The 19,137-nt window shown below is 39.6% G+C and overlaps 1 protein-coding gene across 2 annotated transcripts in view; it reads left to right on the top strand.

Moving 5' to 3' along the window:
- Positions 1-19,137, top strand: part of LOC119498104 (zinc finger protein GLIS1) — a 62,984-nt gene that overhangs the window by 16,887 nt on the left and 26,960 nt on the right. For both annotated transcript variants that reach the window (XM_037786605.1, XM_037786604.1), the window contains exon 4: positions 16,747-17,859. In XM_037786605.1, the coding sequence (XP_037642533.1) occupies positions 16,963-17,859 (897 nt within the window). In that variant the 5' untranslated portion in view covers positions 16,747-16,962. The remainder of the gene's footprint in view (positions 1-16,746; positions 17,860-19,137) is intronic.

Genomic DNA, 19,137 nt, shown 5'->3' with positions numbered 1-19,137 from the left:
GGCTACTGCTCTTATTAATAATTAGTCTATTCTACAATTTCAGTGGCTGATATAAACATTTTAAATGGTCTTTTAAAGTGCCTGGATGGAATGAGAGCTAATTTGCTAATGGCCACACAACATCAAGTGCAGTGAATGTGGGGGAAAACAACAATGCGCATGCCCAAAGCTGATTGGCTGTTGCCCCGCTGAGATTTGATTGGCTGTTTCCCAAGTAGGTGTCCTGTTGTCGTCATTAGCTCGTAGTTAGCAGCCGCAGCCGTTAGCATAAGAAAATAGCTGCGGTCGTTATGTAACGTGAATTATCGTCTACAGCACAAGTTTCAAAGTCTGCCTTTTGAAGAAAAACTAGAGGTTAAACACCTCGGTGCCCACCAGCCACGGGGTATTGTTATGAACCAAACCTCTGGTGAAAATGATCACATTTAACGTGGAGTGGTCTCCAGGACAACATGGCTACCTGCTAGCTGGTCAGAGAAGATGTTTTTTTTTTGCTTATCTGTGTGTATTTATTATTCGGAGGGGACAATACCTGGTGAAGAACAGGCTTTCAGGGCCTCAAGCATCTTTCTGAGAGGATTACCAAACATGACACGGTAAAATTGGACAAACATAGCTACCCAAACTGACAGCAGTTTAACAGCACGTTGAGGAGAACACGTATGTGCTCAGTCGGATTATAAGTGTGGGAAATGTGAAATATTGCACAATGTGCCAAATTGTACAATTGCGTAAGTTTTTTGTTTTGCATCTGTGCAAAGTAGTTGTTCTCTTGACATGTTTTCGTTTTTTAGGTCATAGGTAATTCATTCAAATATAACTTTACTGATTTTCACTTTGTGATTCAAAGAGCTGTGTAATGTACTGTGAATCCTACTGCTGCAAAAGCATTGTAGCTACAGTCTTTCAGATTTTTACTTAAATTTAAAGCATCTTTGGGCTGCTTGTGGACAGCGGAACAAGCAGAAAACGCAATACCTGACATAGTATCACCTTATTAATTAGTTGATATGGTGAATTTGGTTGCAAGCATTTGTATATTTACACATCCAGCAGATATGGAGCTACATAGTGGTGTTTCTGGCTACCTGATGAATGTCCAATACTCACTCTCCTTTTAGCTCTACTTTTGTTTCACCAACTCCTGAGGGAAATACAGTATCTGTGTCTTTAGCTGCTAAGTGCTCCTCTGTTCACCAGCTAGTCTCTACCTGTGTCTGTCTGGTGCTGAACAGGTAGTGTACAGTGGGTTTATCAGAACTTTTTTTTTTTTTGTGCTGAGAACAGCTGCTGAAAACTGGGTTGATGAGAGTAGTGAGAGTGAACCAAAATAGTTAAGTTGTGGGCCACACAACCACAACAATTCACCTTGTCATTTACATTTGAATATAACAAACAGCTTTAAGAAAGAGATGCACCTCTGCAGGCTGAGACAGTTTGACAACCTCTTCATCCTTCTTTATGAAGAAGTGTTGTTTTTGGTTCTCGAAAATGTTTACAGTTTGGAGATGAAGACACAGCGTTTATAAAGGATAACACAATAAAGCTAATGAGTTTATATCCCATGAGGTCTTCAGTGGGAGGTCAGGGTTGCAGCAGCACAGAGCCGAGATTTTGATTAAATCAGTGCAGCAGCAAACTAGATTACAGCATACATATTGGTAAATAAACTCAGTAACAAAGAGGAATAGTCTCAGAAAATGAGAACATTATTATGTCAAATTATATGTCTTACAGAGCATGTAGTTACAGCCAGTAGCAGCGTAACATACTGTTTTTGCATGAGTTAGTGTTGGGACGTGTACTCTAAAAAGAGGACCATAGAGGGATTTGTTGCAATAAAGTTTAAATATTATTACAGGAAGCCACCTAAAACTAACACATAAGCATAACAAATAGAGCAGTTAAATTAAAGAGATCTGTCAAGATTAATGACGCCTCGCAGAATCTGCGAAGCAGACGCACACATTGCTTTCCTCGTTTCATCTGCTCCCAGAGGAAATATGAATTTACATTTCAAAGGTTTTGTACAAAAAAATCAAAGAGGAATGTTTGAAAGGATTCATAGGCCCTGCTGGAAACACGGAGAAATGTTTAACTAAAATGTGAGTTTTCTGTGATGCTCAGGGAGAAAATTGTTGTTTTGGCAGCAATACATGTTGTAAAGTTTACAATCTTAACCTGGAACAAGTGTATGTTTACAGTATTAATTCATTTTTTTAGTAATTTGATTGGCTTTTTTCCTACTTACCGCCTCTCTCAGCTTCATTCCCTCGCCTCTAATCCCAAATGTATTTGCAACATGACTCCACAACTTTCCCTGTCCTTTTTTAGAAGGCTATTGTTATCTGCTAGCAGTGGTCTGGCACAAAAATCAGGGCCTCATACATATATATATATATATATTCAGCCTCAGTGGGCCCTGTTTCACTTTTAATACATCCATTGTTTCGCCTGTACAAATAACTAAATCGGCAAGGAAACACATGCATTTGTAGGATTTATTAGGTTAATCAGTAGTGTTTGTAACGCAATGTAAGAACGTTTTCTTCTCAACATACTGTACTAATGTTTTCAGTCACAGTCTTTTAGGTATCCATTATACCTTGACCATAAGACGCTGCCAGTATGCTTCTTGAGAACGGCTCATCGGGTGGTCGAATAGCTTCGGAAATCTCCTTACAGTGTAAACGGCTCAAAATGACTTTTAGTAGCCACTTAATGAGCTCACCTTGTCTGACATCCTCCGTAACGTGATCAGATGGTGATAATAGATCTGCAGCTGATTCATTCTCTGTGGCTTTTCCAAAGTGAAGGCAATGCTGCGTCATTTATCAGCAAGCTAACAGTGATAATAGTTGCAACAGCTGCTTTTCCTCTGATTATTTTCAGTCGTACTCCTCTTTTTTCTAGTCTCTTTTGATAGCTTGATTTTAACTTAATTTTCTACTATTTTTTTAGTGACACGATTGCTTTAAAGGTCACCTGAAGTCTCACCTTTCAGAGGAGGGAGGGCCCTGAGAGGTTCTAATAGTATTTTTAGATACATGAAATAGTCTGTCAAACTATATTTATTCATCCAGCAGCAAAAGTTTCCTTATCACGCTAATAATGTAAATTTCAAAATTACGGATGACAACAAACATTGATTCCAGTCTTTTAAGGCTGGCCCATACTAAAATATATTTCAAATCTTATAAGATCTTGAAAATGTGAGAGACCCCACACATAACAACACGTTATGTTAAATTTAACAGTTGTGTTCCTATAGTGTGTGGTGAGCAACGATTTGGCCAAAACAGCAAACCACACACAAACAGATTCCATTCATGAACAACAAGAGTATCAACTAATAAAATAGAAGGAAATCTCGCAAAATCTCTTGTGAACAAACATGGCGGACGACCGGCAGGAAGAACTTGCACTTTGCACTACTTTATTCTGAAAATTTTAAAAAATAAAATTAATGGATGAAGTCACGGAGACATGTTAAATAAACACTTCTGGTGTTGCCATAAATCAACAAGTTGGTCCTCCATTTCTGAGGGCCATCTTACTACTTCTTTATGCTTTGCATTTAGCATTAGCTCATGCATTATAGGTGCGGCCGCCATGACCACGGTTGTTGTCCTTTCTTCCTCAGTCAGCTTGGTTCTCAATTGGCTATCATCCTATCCTGTGACTGCATCATCGGCTGTCATCAAGGTTCCCCACACACACACAACAGGATATCCGATCATGAATATTGAACATGTTTAATAATATTTGCAATTTAAAATGTCCAGGATGGACTTCCGAGTAGATTGGGGGATGTAAAAACACTGTTAACATACCTCACACCACAGCAATATCTGGAAAGATAATAGCTTATAGCTATTACTATTCCCCTCGATACTGCACTCCTGTCTGCTAGTTGTGTAAAATGAATTCTCCCATGACATCATATGGAGGAGTGCTGCATGAAGCGCTGGAAAGTATTGCCTGATATAGTCCTGCCTGATCTATTGGCAGAAATACTGATATTTCACAAAACGTAGAAAAACCGCTAGATGCAAAACATAATCTATTTTCACGAGGTCTCACAGACCAAATACCACCCAAACATTTGTTTTGAAAGACACAGAGTCAGTCAGTACCCACTCAGTCCATCGCAGAAGAGTTTTAACAGACGTCTTGTGAAGCTGCTCCTATTTCAAGACGCTGGCAGGCCGGGGAGTCCAAGTGGAGTCCATAGGCTCTCCTGCCGCTGCCGGTCCCGCTGTATCTGGTTCAAGGGCTCTGCTCACACTGTCTTGTGGTTTGGACCGAGCCACTGTCATTTCGCTGGAATTTCCTGCCATCTGCGCTCAGTCAGAGTTTCTCACAGATCCACACCTGCTTGTAAATGTTTAGGTCTGCCAAGGAGGAGAGCACAGAGGGATAGGTGAGCGCTGATGGAGGGAGAGGGAGCGATCCACACTCGCCTTTTGGCTCGAGTTTAGAAATAATGAAACTAAAACTCACTTGTTTGTAAAGGAAATGTGATTTTAGTTGAGGATGGCACTTTTGCTGATGCTGAGGCAGAACGATGAGAGAGCTTATGTTAACACCAACCTAAGAAAATAACTGAAACATATTCACATTTCCAGCACTCATAAGTTATTTCCTGCACTTTGACTCTCATGGTTATATTTACTACGTGCTAGTGGTGTGTGGTATGTCTTACTTCAAAGAAAAATTCAACATTTTGGAAACATTTATTTGCTTTCTTGAAGAGAAGTAGATGATAGGATTGATACCACGCTCATGTCGACATTGTGAATATGAAACTACAGCCGGAAACGGTAACAAAATCCACTTACCGGCATGATATAGTATTATGTTGTTGCCTATTATGTACATACAGTAACTGGCTGCTGCTGAGGCTGATTCTGACAGACTGTAGCTGTGATTATAACTACAGCCATGGGATGAAATAGCTTTGGCTGTCGATGTGATTGTGGCTGTAGTCGTGCTTTGGTCGTTATGATTTATGACTGTGACACAATATTTTATGATGGGCGTAACACTAACTACATGCATGGCTTGTGTGTCTGCAGTGAACTGACATGGTTGTGCCGGCTGTACTGAAGCTGCTGTATTCCTGAGCTCCTGCGGTGTATGTGTGCCACATCTGTCATATCTGATAAAAACGCCACATGTTCAAATCCTGCGTGGCTTTCTTGGCTGATGTTGGCAGTAAAGAGTAGTCACAATACAGCTACTGTAGCCATATCCATACCACCATAGATACAACCACAACTGCAGCCACAGTCCGTGCAATAACTGCATCCCTACAGCTTCGACCAGCACAGCCAGGCAGAGCAGCTGCAGCTGTGCTCACAGCCAGTGGACTTAGCCTATATTGATGGAGCTCGGCCTTTTGAAAGCAGTAATGAGCGATAAATGTATAATTATTATACATAATAATAAATATCTCTCCTTTCATTAGTATCTGCGGAGCATTTCCTATGAGCTGGCAGTGTATTAACTGGACTGGACCAACACACTAACTGTTCCTGGATCAGCAAAATGTATAGCGAGGGAACGCAAAATTTCCATCGTGACTCCGTAGTACTTAAAATATTAAAAGTAAAAGTAAACATTTTAAAATAAAACCACTCATTACAAAGAAAATGTCTCCTATAACTATACATTTTGTAAAAAAAAAATGATATTGTTGTAAAAAAATAGCCTATTATTGGATTATTATTTCTGATGCATTAATGTGTACGCAGCATTTTACTGTTGTTGTCATTTATAGCAATGCATCATATTTTATAAGATCGTCATATGTTTTTATAGGGCTGTCAAAGTTAATGTGATAATAAGGTGTTAACGCAAATTTTAACGCCACTAATTTCTTTAATGCAAAAAAACTTCGATTTTTAGGTTGTAGCAGGCTTTCAGACTGGCATCATATGAAACTAGAAAACTTAAGGAATCCATTGTAGTACCTTGTTGAGAAGGAGGCTAAATAACGCTCCAAACTTACGCTACATTTTGGCAAGAAAAAACTGACATGGCTATTTTCAAAGGGGTCCCTTGACCTCTGACCTCCAGATATGTGAATGAAAATGGGTTCTATGGGTACCCACAAGTCTCCCCTTTACAGACATGCCCACTTTATGCTAATCACATGCAATCTGGGGGCAAGTCATAGTCAAGTCAGCACACTGACACACTGACAGCTGTTGTTGCTTGTTGGGCTGCAGTTTGTCATGTTATGATTTGAGCATATTTTGTTATGTTAAATGCAGTACCTGTGAGGGTTTCTGGACAATATTTGTCATTCTTTTGTGTTGTTAATTGATTTCCAATAATAAATATATACATACATTTACATAAAGCAAACATATTTTCCCATTCCCATGTTGATAAGAGTATTAAATACTTGACAAATCTCCCTTTTAAGGTACATTTTTGAACAGATAAAAAATGTGTGATTAATTGCAATTAACTATGGACAATCATGCGATTAATTGCAATTAAATATTTTAATCGATTGTCAGCCCTAGTTTTTATGTTAAGTGTTAATTAGGAACATATCTAGTAACTATAGCTGTCAAATAAATGAAATGCACAATATTTCCCTCTGAAATGCACAGTAGTGTAATAGAAGTATAAAGTAGCATAACAATGGAAATACTCAAGTAAAGTACCTCATAATTGTACTCAAGTACAGTGTCTGAGTAAGTGTACCTTCTCTCTCTCCGTTTGTGTGTGTTTACATGCCCGCCACACTTAAACAGTGAAAATACAGATATGTGAAAAATTGAAGAAAGAACATCCAGTAAAAATAAACAAAGAGAAAAATCTCTGCTGTTAGCTCAGAGAGATTTCGTATTTTCTAAAAGCACCATAGAAGAAGAGCCCCGGGAGAGTCACTGTGTTTAAAGTTAACAGCAATTCAAGCCTCTTGCTAAGATGACATGCATGAATTGTGATCCAATAACACATTCTTATTTTATGCAACATGAGAATGTTTTATTCACCTGCTCCCACTGAGTTTACTTTGACCCAAACTGCCTCTCAAAATCTGGAAAGTGCCAAAGAACTTTTTTCTGGCTAAAATCGAACAAAACAAAGTAGCCTGCAGTATTATGGAACTAGGAGTGTTCACACATCAATGATACCAATGATGACATTTATCAAAATAACCGAGGAGATTTTTTACCAGGGCAGACACTGTGCGAGTTTTACAAAGTCTTCGGCACAGTGTGGCCACACTGACTACGTTTACATGCACACTAATATTCCACTATTATTACGTATATGACTATACTCCATCGTATTCTGTTTGGATATTCTAAATTAGGCAACGCCTTGCGCATTATCGTGGCATTTATACGCCTTTTCGTGCAAACGAGCTGTTTCGGTTTGTGACACACGGCCTCTTGCCTGCTTGCGGCCAGCTCTGTGCGTTGTACACAAACCAACTAGCCGACAGTTTGCAGAGATGCATGCATGCCTAAAAGAAAAGCCCACATTTCTGGTCAGAAGGAGAAACACACCTACTTCTAAACATTATGAAAGACGTGGATATCAACAGGTTTTTGAATATGCGCAAATAGCACAACGCCGACCTTTTCAAGAAGGTGGTTGAAGTAATAAAAGAGGGAGGCTGTGTCCGCCACGGTTACGTTACGTTACGTTCGGAGTATGCACGGCTGCATGTAAACGGAAATATTAATTTTCATTAGCCATGTAAACAGCTTAGTAGGAATATTGTCTTTTTCAAAATAAGGGCAAAAGCCGGAATATTTTGTGCATGTAAACGTAGTAATTGATCACGTACATGACTTGATGTCAAATAGGTTAAAACACTAATAGGAAGTGTGCATGCTCCCAGGACATTATTAATGCATTGGGGTGGGTGATACCATAAAATATACCAAATAATGCAAGACGCAAAATCAAAGATACCGATATACCAATACTTTATTTTTTAAAAAGTGGCTTATGTACTATCATGTAGGTTGGAGAAACCTTTGGTGAACTCTAAGATAATCCAGGATAACTATTGTTTCCAGAGGGCCAAGATTTGTGGATGTGAAACTTGTGACACACTCTTCTATTTACGTTTAATTTGAATAATTGTTGTATTTTCTCAATATCAACTTGTCTCCTTGTTCTCCTGGTAAACGTCGAGTTTTGTTTTTGCCATGTCCCTCCGTTGGATTTTGATCTGTGGCTTATTGTTCAGAGGGAATTAAAATACCTTTTGCCTTTCCCTCCGGCATCATGTCTGGCTCATCCAGCTGGAGTATCGATATGTAACCAGGGATGGAAGAGTAATCACCTCCTCTGTTGGGGTCTTGTGGTGGTTTTACATTCCTCACTTCATTTGCACGCTGTGTTTCCACAGTCCTCAGTGGTTTTGTCACCTGAGCAAAGCCTCAACATTTAGACATGACTTAGCCGCATTGGCATCAGCAGTGAATTTTGTCACGGTGTTGCCGCAGCTTCTGATCACTCACTTGGATGATGCAGGGATTTCTTGTAATTTCTGGAAAATTTGTCATCAGCACCTTTTTTCTGCAGACTTGGCTGAAGGAATCAGACTGGCACACCGAGCCGTCGTGTTCAGAAAAGGCAACCTGCAGCCATGTGTCGACGTTAATGGCTTTAGACTCCTGGTACACCTGGACATTGGCATGGCCTTACTATCCCAAGGTGTTTGACTTCCTGTTTACACTCGAAGCTTTCTTGTTCGCAGTAGACCTTTTTTGTGAAAGTGTTCATGCTAAATGTTTCCAGTTGTGGTCAGATTTGTACGGGGCGCAGCTGAAATGTGTGAGTGGTGCCTCAGTTACATGACAGCAAGTCCTTTGAATGAAATGACAATCGTTTGTAACTGCCATTCAGAGCGACACATAGAAGCGTTTTTTGATGTGACGCCTCTATCAGCGAGATAATTTAATTTGTGTGTGCCTTCCAAACTATTACAAATCACTGTTGAAAACAAAATCTTATTTATGATGTGATAACGCTGTGGTTAATGTTTGGGAACGTACTTAAAGTGAGATTTGTCAAGTATTTAATACTCTTATCAGCATGGGAGTGGATAAACATGCTTGCTTTATGCTAATGTATTTATATATTTACTATTGGAAATCAATAAACAACACAAGACAATTCCAAATATTGTCCAGAAACCCTCGCAGGTACTGCATTTAGCATAAAAAAATATGCTCAAATCATAACATGGCAAACTGCAGCTCAACACACAACAACAGCTGTCAGTGTGTCAGTGTGCTGACTTGACTATGACTTGCCCCAAACGGCATGTGATTATCATAAAGTGGGCATGTCTGTAAAGGGGAGACTCGTGGATACCCATAGAAACCATTTTCATTCACATATCTTGAGGTCAGAGGTCAAGGGACCCCTCTGAAAATGGCCATGCCAGTTTTTCCTCACCAAAAGTTTGCGTTAGTTTGGAGTGATATTTAGTGTTATTATGTTATGTTATTTAGTTATTTTCTTGACAAGCTAGTATGACATGGTTGGTACCAATGGATTCCTTAGGTTTTTTTGTTTCATATGATGCCAGTATTTTCACTCTGGCTTTAAAACTGATTCTGCTACAACCTAAAAATCGCAAGTTGCGTTAATGAGTTAAAGAAATTAATGGCGTTAAAATGAATTGCATTAACGTGTTGTTATCGCGTTAACTTTGACAGCCCTAGATATTATTACAGTAGTTTGATTGATACGCACATCATATTAATGTGTCATTTTTTGGTATACTATTGACAACAGCTTGAAAGACTACAGTTCTCAGCATAATTCACATGAATTATTACAAGGTTTTTTTGAGGGGGAAAAGGTGTCGTTCACCTCTCATCAACAGTCTGCGTCTTTGTGCAGCTCTGCAGCCTTCAGTGTCCGGTCAGCGGCTTCAGGTTGGGCCTCAGTATAAATAAATGTTTCAGAAGGCTCCACCTCATGATCTTCTTGTTTAGGTTTCTCAGCTGAAGCTGTTTGACAGCTCGTATTGCTGCGACATTTTTATAGTGGTGAAAGACAAAACAAAAACAGAAAATTTTGCTCAGGTGTTATACATATTACATAGAAAGTACAGCCAGAAAGGACAAACTCCTCTGCATATCCTATAATAGTTGGAGCTAAATTGATCCCCTAGTTTGAACAGAAAATCCAGCTGTTCATCCCACAGCGGGTAGGATTGTGCTCCCAACTCAGCAATGTGTTTGATCTGAAGAGATGACATCTATCTTTGTTTCTGCATTACTTCCTTGACCGTGAAACTTTTCCTTTTGAGTCAGGAGATAAGTTGAACTTAACTGGGTGGTGATCAAAATTTGCAGTGATTTCCTACCAGTTGCTATAAAAAAAGCTGCTCCTGTAGTGGTGGATGAGTAAACACTATTAGAGCCATTTGATGTGGGTTACTCAGGCTTGTCTCATGAGGAGATGGAGAAAATCATCGCTTTTTAGGGCCTAAAATGAATTAGGTGATGAATACTGTCTGGGACACAGCTACAGGTACAATAAAGTCACTGTCACTATGAGTGATGGGTGTAGATGATCGTATTTTGGCATTACAATACATTTTTTGTTTTGTTCAGAACAACAATAAGTGCAGCCTATGTGAAAGCAAGACGCTAGATGTCATGAAAAAATATAAGGAAGATAAGGAAGTGAGGCTTGATCCTTTGAAAAACATCAAACCAGACTTTTGAGGTCAATTCCCAGAGTTAAAAAAAGAGATTGTGGGCGCCCCGGTAGCTCACCTGGTAGAGCTGGTGCCCAACTAAGGCTTAGTCTTTACCGTTGCGGCCCGGGTTTGAATCCGACCCGTGGCCCTTTGCTGCATATCATCCCCTCTCTCTTTCCCCCTTTCATGTCTATACTATCACTATCAAATAAAGGCAAAATAAATAATCTTTAAAATAAAAACTGATCGTAATATATTGGCCGGTGATAAATGTAGTTATTTAAAAGGGTGATCAAGACATCTAATGAAGGGGACATTTAACAATTTAAAAAAATAAACTTGACAGTGCTCTTAGGTGTACAAACTAAGTCCAGGCAACAACGTTTTTCTTACTATTTTTGGCATTTCTTGTTACTTAATGGCCAACATGTCCTTACCTTGCATCCATGCGATGCCACGAGATAACGCGAGAATTGCGGAATCACATATCACAAAAATCCATCTTTGCAGGCTTCAAGTAATGTCTTTGTGTCCGGCAAGCCAGATCACAGACCATTCGGCATCCTGTGAGAAGCTACTCTAACTACGGTTGAGGCTTAGGTGTGTGTGAGGCGACACAGAGAGGCGACTGTTCATTCTAAAACAACTATGGCTGCTCCTACAGAGGTTAGTGTAGATGCTGCAATAGAATCAGTTATATCAGAACTGGAGAGAATTTCTTCATTTAAAGAAGAGGAAAGAACGGCACTGAAGGCTTTTCTTGATGGAAAATATGTTTTCGCTCTTCTCCCGACTGGCTTCAGCAAGAATTTGATTGACAGATGGTTCATCCAATCACCTGCCATGTATTTTTTGAAAGTGCCTGCCCTTTTCCAAACAGTTTCCAATTACGGCTTCTCAGATGGTTCTGTGTAACAAACCATCTGGTGGGTCAGATTAAACATAGTATAGCTGTAATAAAATTAAATTGGCAGATTATATTTGCCAGAATGAAAGTTTATTTCTGGATTAAAATTAGTTATTCTCAGGGAATTAGTATAGCAAGTGAAGTTCTGCTGCCTGATGTTTGAGGATACTGAGAGCTTTTCTAAAGAGTTTGGAGGTTACAGTGGAAACAGCGATTGCTTAAAAGTTGTATGTATCTACAAGGTTAATTTTTTATTTTTCTGAAAGGTTTGAAAAATGTGTTTACAGGTAGCAAACTGTAGCCTTTCTGTAGGTTTCCAAGGTGTGAATGTGTTTAAGTGTAAGAATGTAAAGCAGGCGGCTGTGCTCACTCAATTTCCTCTGGATAAATAAAGGTTAATGACCAGAAAGTAGAGTAAATTATGATTTATTAGCACACTCATAGCCCACAAAATTGGTTTCACAGGATTAACCTAGTTTGAAAATGGACGCCCCGAGGCTCAATTTATTTAGAGAAGTGTAAAGTCTCACCCTCTGGCCAACTTTCTCTGTTACTGGGATACCAGTCTCTCATGTCGTTTATAAAAACACAAGCGACAGTTGGGAAACTAGTTACGTAATTTACATGTTTTCTTTAATGGTCAGCCAGCCACATTTATGAGAGTTTGTTCTCTTGCAAACATATTGTCCTAACCTGAAATATACAGCACCTGTGGGTATTTCTACCCACAAAATTTGTCGCCATGTATTTTTTTAAATCCAGGAACTCAGATTTACAACACTTTTTTACCCTTCTCAAACACATAAAATCTGATATGATTTATATAGAAATATCATAAAAAGCAATGTCAGGATTGTAAATCAGTATCTGGAAACACATGATGCTCATTCCATATGTCTCAGTGATCCTGTTATTGGTAGTGATATGATAGCAACTCCCTGCTCATAAGAAATGACCGAACAAACTGTATATGCACTCATGCACGAATACAAAGACATATCTGATTACATACTGTACATATAGTAAAGGCCGAGGGACGAATTCACAAAGAATAGATTGCGGCCTTTGTGTCAAGAACACAGTAGGCAGAAAGAAAATAGTACATTTTCAGACCGCGAGCTGCAGGTCCTGACCGACGAGGCGCAGAGGCATTCCTCAAAACTTCAGGCAAGGGGTTTAAATGTGACAGAGAGAAACTGTATTTGGCATTTAATATGCCATGATCACTGGAAAGTCTGGGCGTGACACCCCTTAAAAATGTGCTTCACTTACCACCAACTCTCTGAAAACGCTAATAATTTCACTGTAACTGTGTGTGGCTATCAGTGCTGATCCTTGTGAGGCACAGAAAGGAGACAATTTTGTGTCAAATGTGTGCATATCATCTAATTTAAATAGGTGCAAATAGCATGGGAGCCCCGAGACACTATTTGCTTGGCAGAGCAGTTAGGGTTGCATTTCACCTTTTTTTGCAGGTGCTTTGAGAATTACATGGTTCCTATTTGTCTTATTTGTGCAGGTTTAGCAGCTGCAAAAGCCGTGCAATCCTTTTGTGAATTCGCCCCAGAGTGTATACCACCAACCACCTGGCATACAGCATTTATATAGCCTCAGCTAATTTCTCAATCCCCCTCGCTAGATTTGAAATACAAAATACATAAAACTCAACTGTTTGCATCCTAAATGTTCCTGAACTCCTTGAAAAATTCTTCATTAAAAAATTTGAAAAATGTTTTTTACTCATGCCAACTCCAAAGGTACCTAACATTAAAGCTACATTAGATTGTTGTTGTTGTTGTTGTTTTTTTGGCCACTTGGGGGCAGCGGAACAAGCTGTAAACACACAACACTGATGTATTATCACCTATTATAGTACATTTTATCCATTGTTATTGTTATTGTTAAAATATTGATTAGTGGAGCTTCAAAACCAGGAGGTAGCAGGAGTGACCGGCTGTTCTGTCATCAAACTGACAATCAATATTATTGCGTTAACTTTGACAGTTATAATATAAATACATAGTAATATCCGCCAGTATTGATGGAAGTTCAGCTACAGGACTCAGTGTTAACTCATGAGTCTGTAACTGTGTGTCCACTCTGAGGCCTCTGTAACACCATCAAGGATTATTTAGGAAGACTAGAATCAGGAAACTGGATTTAGTTTACTCTGTGTGTTCACATCTCTCACTTCAATAAGGATCTTTTTCCCATGTTTCACTTGAACCAAAAAGCACCAAAAAAAGTTTGTAATTCAAGAACCAAAGTGCTTATTGTTGAGACAAGTACACATTTGCTTGTCCTAAAATGCCACAGCTGTGTTTAGCTAACCTCAGCAAGTGAGTCTTTAAAAGACACCACATGAGATGTGCCTGCTATTTTATAAAGTTTGCTGGCTCAGTTGAGGCTTTGTGGGACACTTTTCTTAGTTTTACTGTTCGACTCTTCTTTCTGGATTAGCAACAACGTGGTTTGTGAATAGACACTGCTAAAATAAAATCCCCTTTTTGCTATATTTGCTGCTGGATTTCACTTTGTTAGATTTATGGCGGAGTGAATGTTTACATGTGTCCTGATTTGATTGCGAAAAAAAGCACCAGTTAGAGATTATTTATCAGATGTATTGTTTGATTGTTGTGAATCTAATGTTTTGTTTGTATCTGAAATCCCACAGTTTGCCCTCAAAACTCTCTATATTGGTTTTAGCTCTCAAAGCCAACAGGTATTAGATTGCAATTATCCTGTTCCAAACATACCAAACCACTTCTGCTACGCAAGAATCATTAATCCTGTTCGACTTGTTGACACACAGACACATCGCAACCTCTCTAATTAACATCCAACCACAGTTCCCATGACTGCTCTGCTACATGACTCTGGCGGGGGGGGGGAACTCCAGCGATTTACGGGAAGAGTCATAAAACTGTAAACCAGACTATACCAGGAAACTTTGGGCATGAACCTACACTTAGTGACTCCTTCGTCAGCTAATATAACTACAGAAGTGAACTTACTCATCATCTTAGCTGTGTCGGTTTTTGGCTCGTAAAATAACCTTCCCATTGATTCTTTCCGATGACTAATTACACGTGGCAGAGATCCTGTTGTAAATTAGATCATCGATATCTGGCAGATGGCAGAAAACAGTGGAAATCAAGTCTTTTCTAATAAGCACTCAAGGACGATTGCACAGTAGAGCTACTGTATGTGTGACAGGGGTGGGGGAACTTCTGTTTGACCCACTATTTTCCAGCCTCCCTGTCCTGCAGGACTAGCTAGCAGAGAGATGTGGTCCATTACTCGTCCTCTGTTAACAAGCATCTGGACCAGGTTCCAGGCAATCGGCTGCCACACAACGACTGGCTGTTTGCTACAAGGGTGGCCTTAATGCCTGCAGTAATGAATCAGCCCCGACTGTTACAGCAGCTCAAAGGAAACCAAATATACACTCGCTGCAGCGTCGCACTCAGAGCTGTTTGACTGAAGCCTGATGACAAGACAGTCGGACACGCTGTTTGTTTTGGTTTTACTTCATCTGTGACCTTCTCTGCTGGTCACCTCGGTCCATTTGTTGTTCATGATTGAATGCAGAGTTGCCAATGGCTGGAAATGAGGGAATAACTTTCAGAGTGTGACACATTTTGGGTTTTATGTTTCAACTCTTCAAATGGCATGGCAAATTGTCACAGCAGCAGCTGAGTCATAGCTTTACAACATCGCAATAAAAAGGAATCCCGAGTGACAGTGGTGGAATGTATTATGTACATTTGCTCAAGCTCTGCACTCAAAGGGGAATTTTACTCATCAAACTGTTTACAGCTGTTGGGGAGCTACTACTGGATATGTGAAAAACAAGTTGTAAAGCCTTTTGTGGCTCCAGAGGCAAGGCTGGAAGAAGTATTGAGATCCTTTACTTAAAGGTCCCATATCATATTCATTCTTGTATTTTGTATTTTGTGTTTCTACTATAACATGTTTACATGCTTTAATGTTTAAAAAACATGTATTTATCTGAATATACCTACATTTACCCACTATCCGAAATGCTTTGTTTTGGCTCATTTAAACGGAATTCCGTTGCTAGGCAACAGCTTGGGTCCATGTTTACTTCCTGTCAGCTGAAAATAAACTGGTACACATTTACAATGTTAACATCTAAAACTGTGTAATGGTCTAAATATTGTATATTTGTGACATCACAAAATTAGAGAAATCCTAACCGCTCGTTAAGAGGCACAATTTCTGAATACAGGCTGTGTCTATTTCTCCGTGGACTGAGCGTTTTCATACTTTCACAGTATTTATACAGCCTTTAAACTTGCTTTATAAAAAAAAGACAAAAAAATCTCACTTTTTGCAATATAGGACCTTTAAGTAAAAATAGGAATACTAGACTGTGAAAATACTCCATTAAAGGTTCTGCAATGAAAATATTTCTTAGGTACATGTACGCAAGTATTATCAGCAAAATGTACTTAAAGTATCAAAAGTAAAAGTACTCATTATGTAGAAAAATTATCCCAGTGAGTGTTTTGTATGTATGTAATGTATTATTGTATTATTATTACTGAGGAAGTTATTTTAAGTATTTTATATACCTTTGGGTAGTTTAACATATTTTACTAACAAAACATATGATGAACTTTTAAAACATGATGCATTATTATCATGTTTTGTAATTTCATATGTTTTCTTGCCTGGTTTAATTTAAATCACTGTTTGTATTATATTCCCCCCAAATAGCAAAGATAAGAGAAAAGTCCTGAAAATTAATACAGATTTGTGTTAATCATCACAAAACCCCTCAGGTTGTGAGCCACTGGACTGAAATACCAAACTGTATAAAGTAGTTAAAATTAGCTCCACCATGACCAGCTACAGCCACAGGAGCCTTTTTTTACTCCTACTTTTGATAATTTAAGTCCACTTTTCTAATAATATTTAGGAGCTTTCACTGAAGTAAGATTTACTAGTTTTATTTTTTGTATTGGTACATTTACTCACTAAAAGATCTAGTTACTTCTTCACCCGCTGGTTCTCAAAGCTGTTAATGTGTTGTGTTTCAGAAAGTGTGCTGTATTATTCGTATTGTTTGTCTTTTTAATATGACTCATCTGGGTTTGGTTTCTGTCTCCCACAGTGCAGCACGAGAGATGACGACTGACCACGCAGCAGTTTGGAACAAATGACAGAAGATTACGCATGCTGAATGAGAAGATGCCAACCGCTGAAAATGGCGCTAATTTGATTACAATTGAGAACTGAAAGATGCTATAGATGGTTTTAACTAATCGATCAGAATCAACGTTTTTACTGAAAGGATCTCTTGGTGGAAGTCAGCCAGCGGGGGGCCAGGATGTGGCCCCCTGACCTCGGGCCTCCAGACGTCCAGCTGACTCTTCCTGGTTTTGGAAGTGTGTTTGAGGATGCCGAGGACCCCCAGGCGCCGCTGTCTTCTGGTGGCTTCTGTCAGTCCTCGATACATTCAGGTGGTCTGGGTGTGTGCTGTCTTCCAAGGACTTCCCTGTCCCTGTCCTCATTGGGCCGGGATCTCACCTCCCTGCTCAGCTGTAAGACAGCTGGATCCCACATAGAAAAGACTATGGAGGACTTTGCCACCACAGCGCACACAGATCCTAAAAACAACACCCAGAGGTTCAGTTGTTACCCCCAGCCCTCCCTCCCGTTATCCTATATGCTCACCAGCTGTACCACATCGCCTCCTTTTGGCTCTCCACCTTCCTCTCTTTCCTCCTCCTCATCTTTATTTTTTGCATCTTCCTTGCCTCTTTCTGATTCACCTGGTGGCAACAAGACTCCTCAACTACAAAGAAAGATACAGGAAGAGTATCACTCAATAAAACAAGAGCCTGCAGATGATTTCTCGCCATGTAAGAGGGAACCGTTTCAAGTTAACAACCAGCAGGGGGAGCTGTTCCATGTAGGCCAGCCGCTCCAAGGTCAGGAGGTCAGCAACCCACTCCATTTCCCTAGGCTTAATGGACCTGTTGGCCAGGACCCCACAGCGGACCAACAGGACCTGTCGTGTCACTGGATCGACTGCAGTGCCACTTACAACAGCCAGGAGGAGCTGGTGAGGCACATCGAGAAGGTGCACATCGACCAGCGCAAAGGGGAAGAGTTTTCCTGTTTCTGGGCCGGCTGCGTGCGACGCCACAAACCCTTCAACGCTCGCTACAAGCTGCTCATCCACATGAGGGTCCACTCTGGAGAAAAACCCAATAAATGCATGGTGAGTCAGTCGGTTTTGCTTTGGTTTGGTTAATCACAATAAGTTTGGGGAAATAAATAGGGGGTGAAATGCAAAGGGCATCGTGCATGAATATATAAATAAATAGATAAAAATAAATAATAAATAAAGTTGAAAATTAATAGAAATAAATATATAAATAAATAAAAGGGAAAATTAAACAGAAGAGTAAATAAATAAGGGAATTAATACAAAGATACATAAATAAAGAAGAAAATTTAAACAGAAATATAAATTTATGTCACATTTGATCAATTAATTAATGGCTACATTTATTTGTAATATTATTTTTGCTACATTTAATAATATGTTCATTTATTTATTGACTAATTTGTTTATTTATTAATTTATTTGAAATTTTGTCAGGTTCCGTCCTCCATTAAAGCGGGTTTTGAGTACTTTGCCAGGTGTTTATACTGTATGTCTGGAGACAGATTTTGTAACAACAACAGCAAGATGCAGTCACGAAACTTTACTGATGTGTAGGTGAGATCAAAATGAAGTATGAAGATGGGTTTTGTCTGAGCAAGGGCGCCGGAAAGGGGGGAAGGAGCCGTTGCCCCCCCCCCCCCTCCTCCCCCCCTTCCCCCACACACACACTTTACGCCCCTGGCCTGATTTGGCGTAGCGGCTGGTGTGATCCCATCTCAACATGGTCTCTAGTTTATCTTGTCATTTGTTATTAAGTTATCTTTTCATGTTTAAGTCTTTTATAAATTCCTCTTTTCATTGTCCAGTTAATTATGCTGGAAAGCATTAAGGTTGTCAGCTAGTAAGATTTTCCTTTAATTTAAGAGCGACTCATCGGTAATGAAGGCAAGGCTTTTCATTGACTCAATCCATGGCTTAGGCAAACAAAATGCAGGAATCAAACTGGCAACCTCTGCAGCTTAGCTCCACCGATGCTGTTGCAACCATTTTCAGTCAGTCAAAACAAATCTCATCCTTTCCAACTTCAAATGGGCCGTTTAGAGGTTTAACCTGCTCACAGACGGTCTCAACTTCTCTCAGACTGTGCAGCCGATGATCAAGAGTCTTGTTGAGAAACGATCAAACGGTTTCCTCCCCTTACGACAGGTTTCCCTTACTCATGCATGCCAGAGAGGAAGAAACGTGGCAGTGTTGAATGAATGGAGGATGTGTCTGTAGCACTGAGCATCCAAAAACCTGCTGATCGCCCTGTGGTTATTCTGACAAATGCAATTAAGTAGTGATGTAATAAACTGATAAATCATTAATTCCTGTAGAAACTATGTTCCC

This window comes from Sebastes umbrosus, chromosome 12 (assembly GCF_015220745.1).
Source record: "Sebastes umbrosus isolate fSebUmb1 chromosome 12, fSebUmb1.pri, whole genome shotgun sequence".
In the NCBI taxonomy this organism is placed as follows: Eukaryota; Metazoa; Chordata; class Actinopteri; order Perciformes; family Sebastidae; genus Sebastes; species Sebastes umbrosus.
This window is presented reverse-complemented; position numbering and strand designations above follow the sequence as displayed.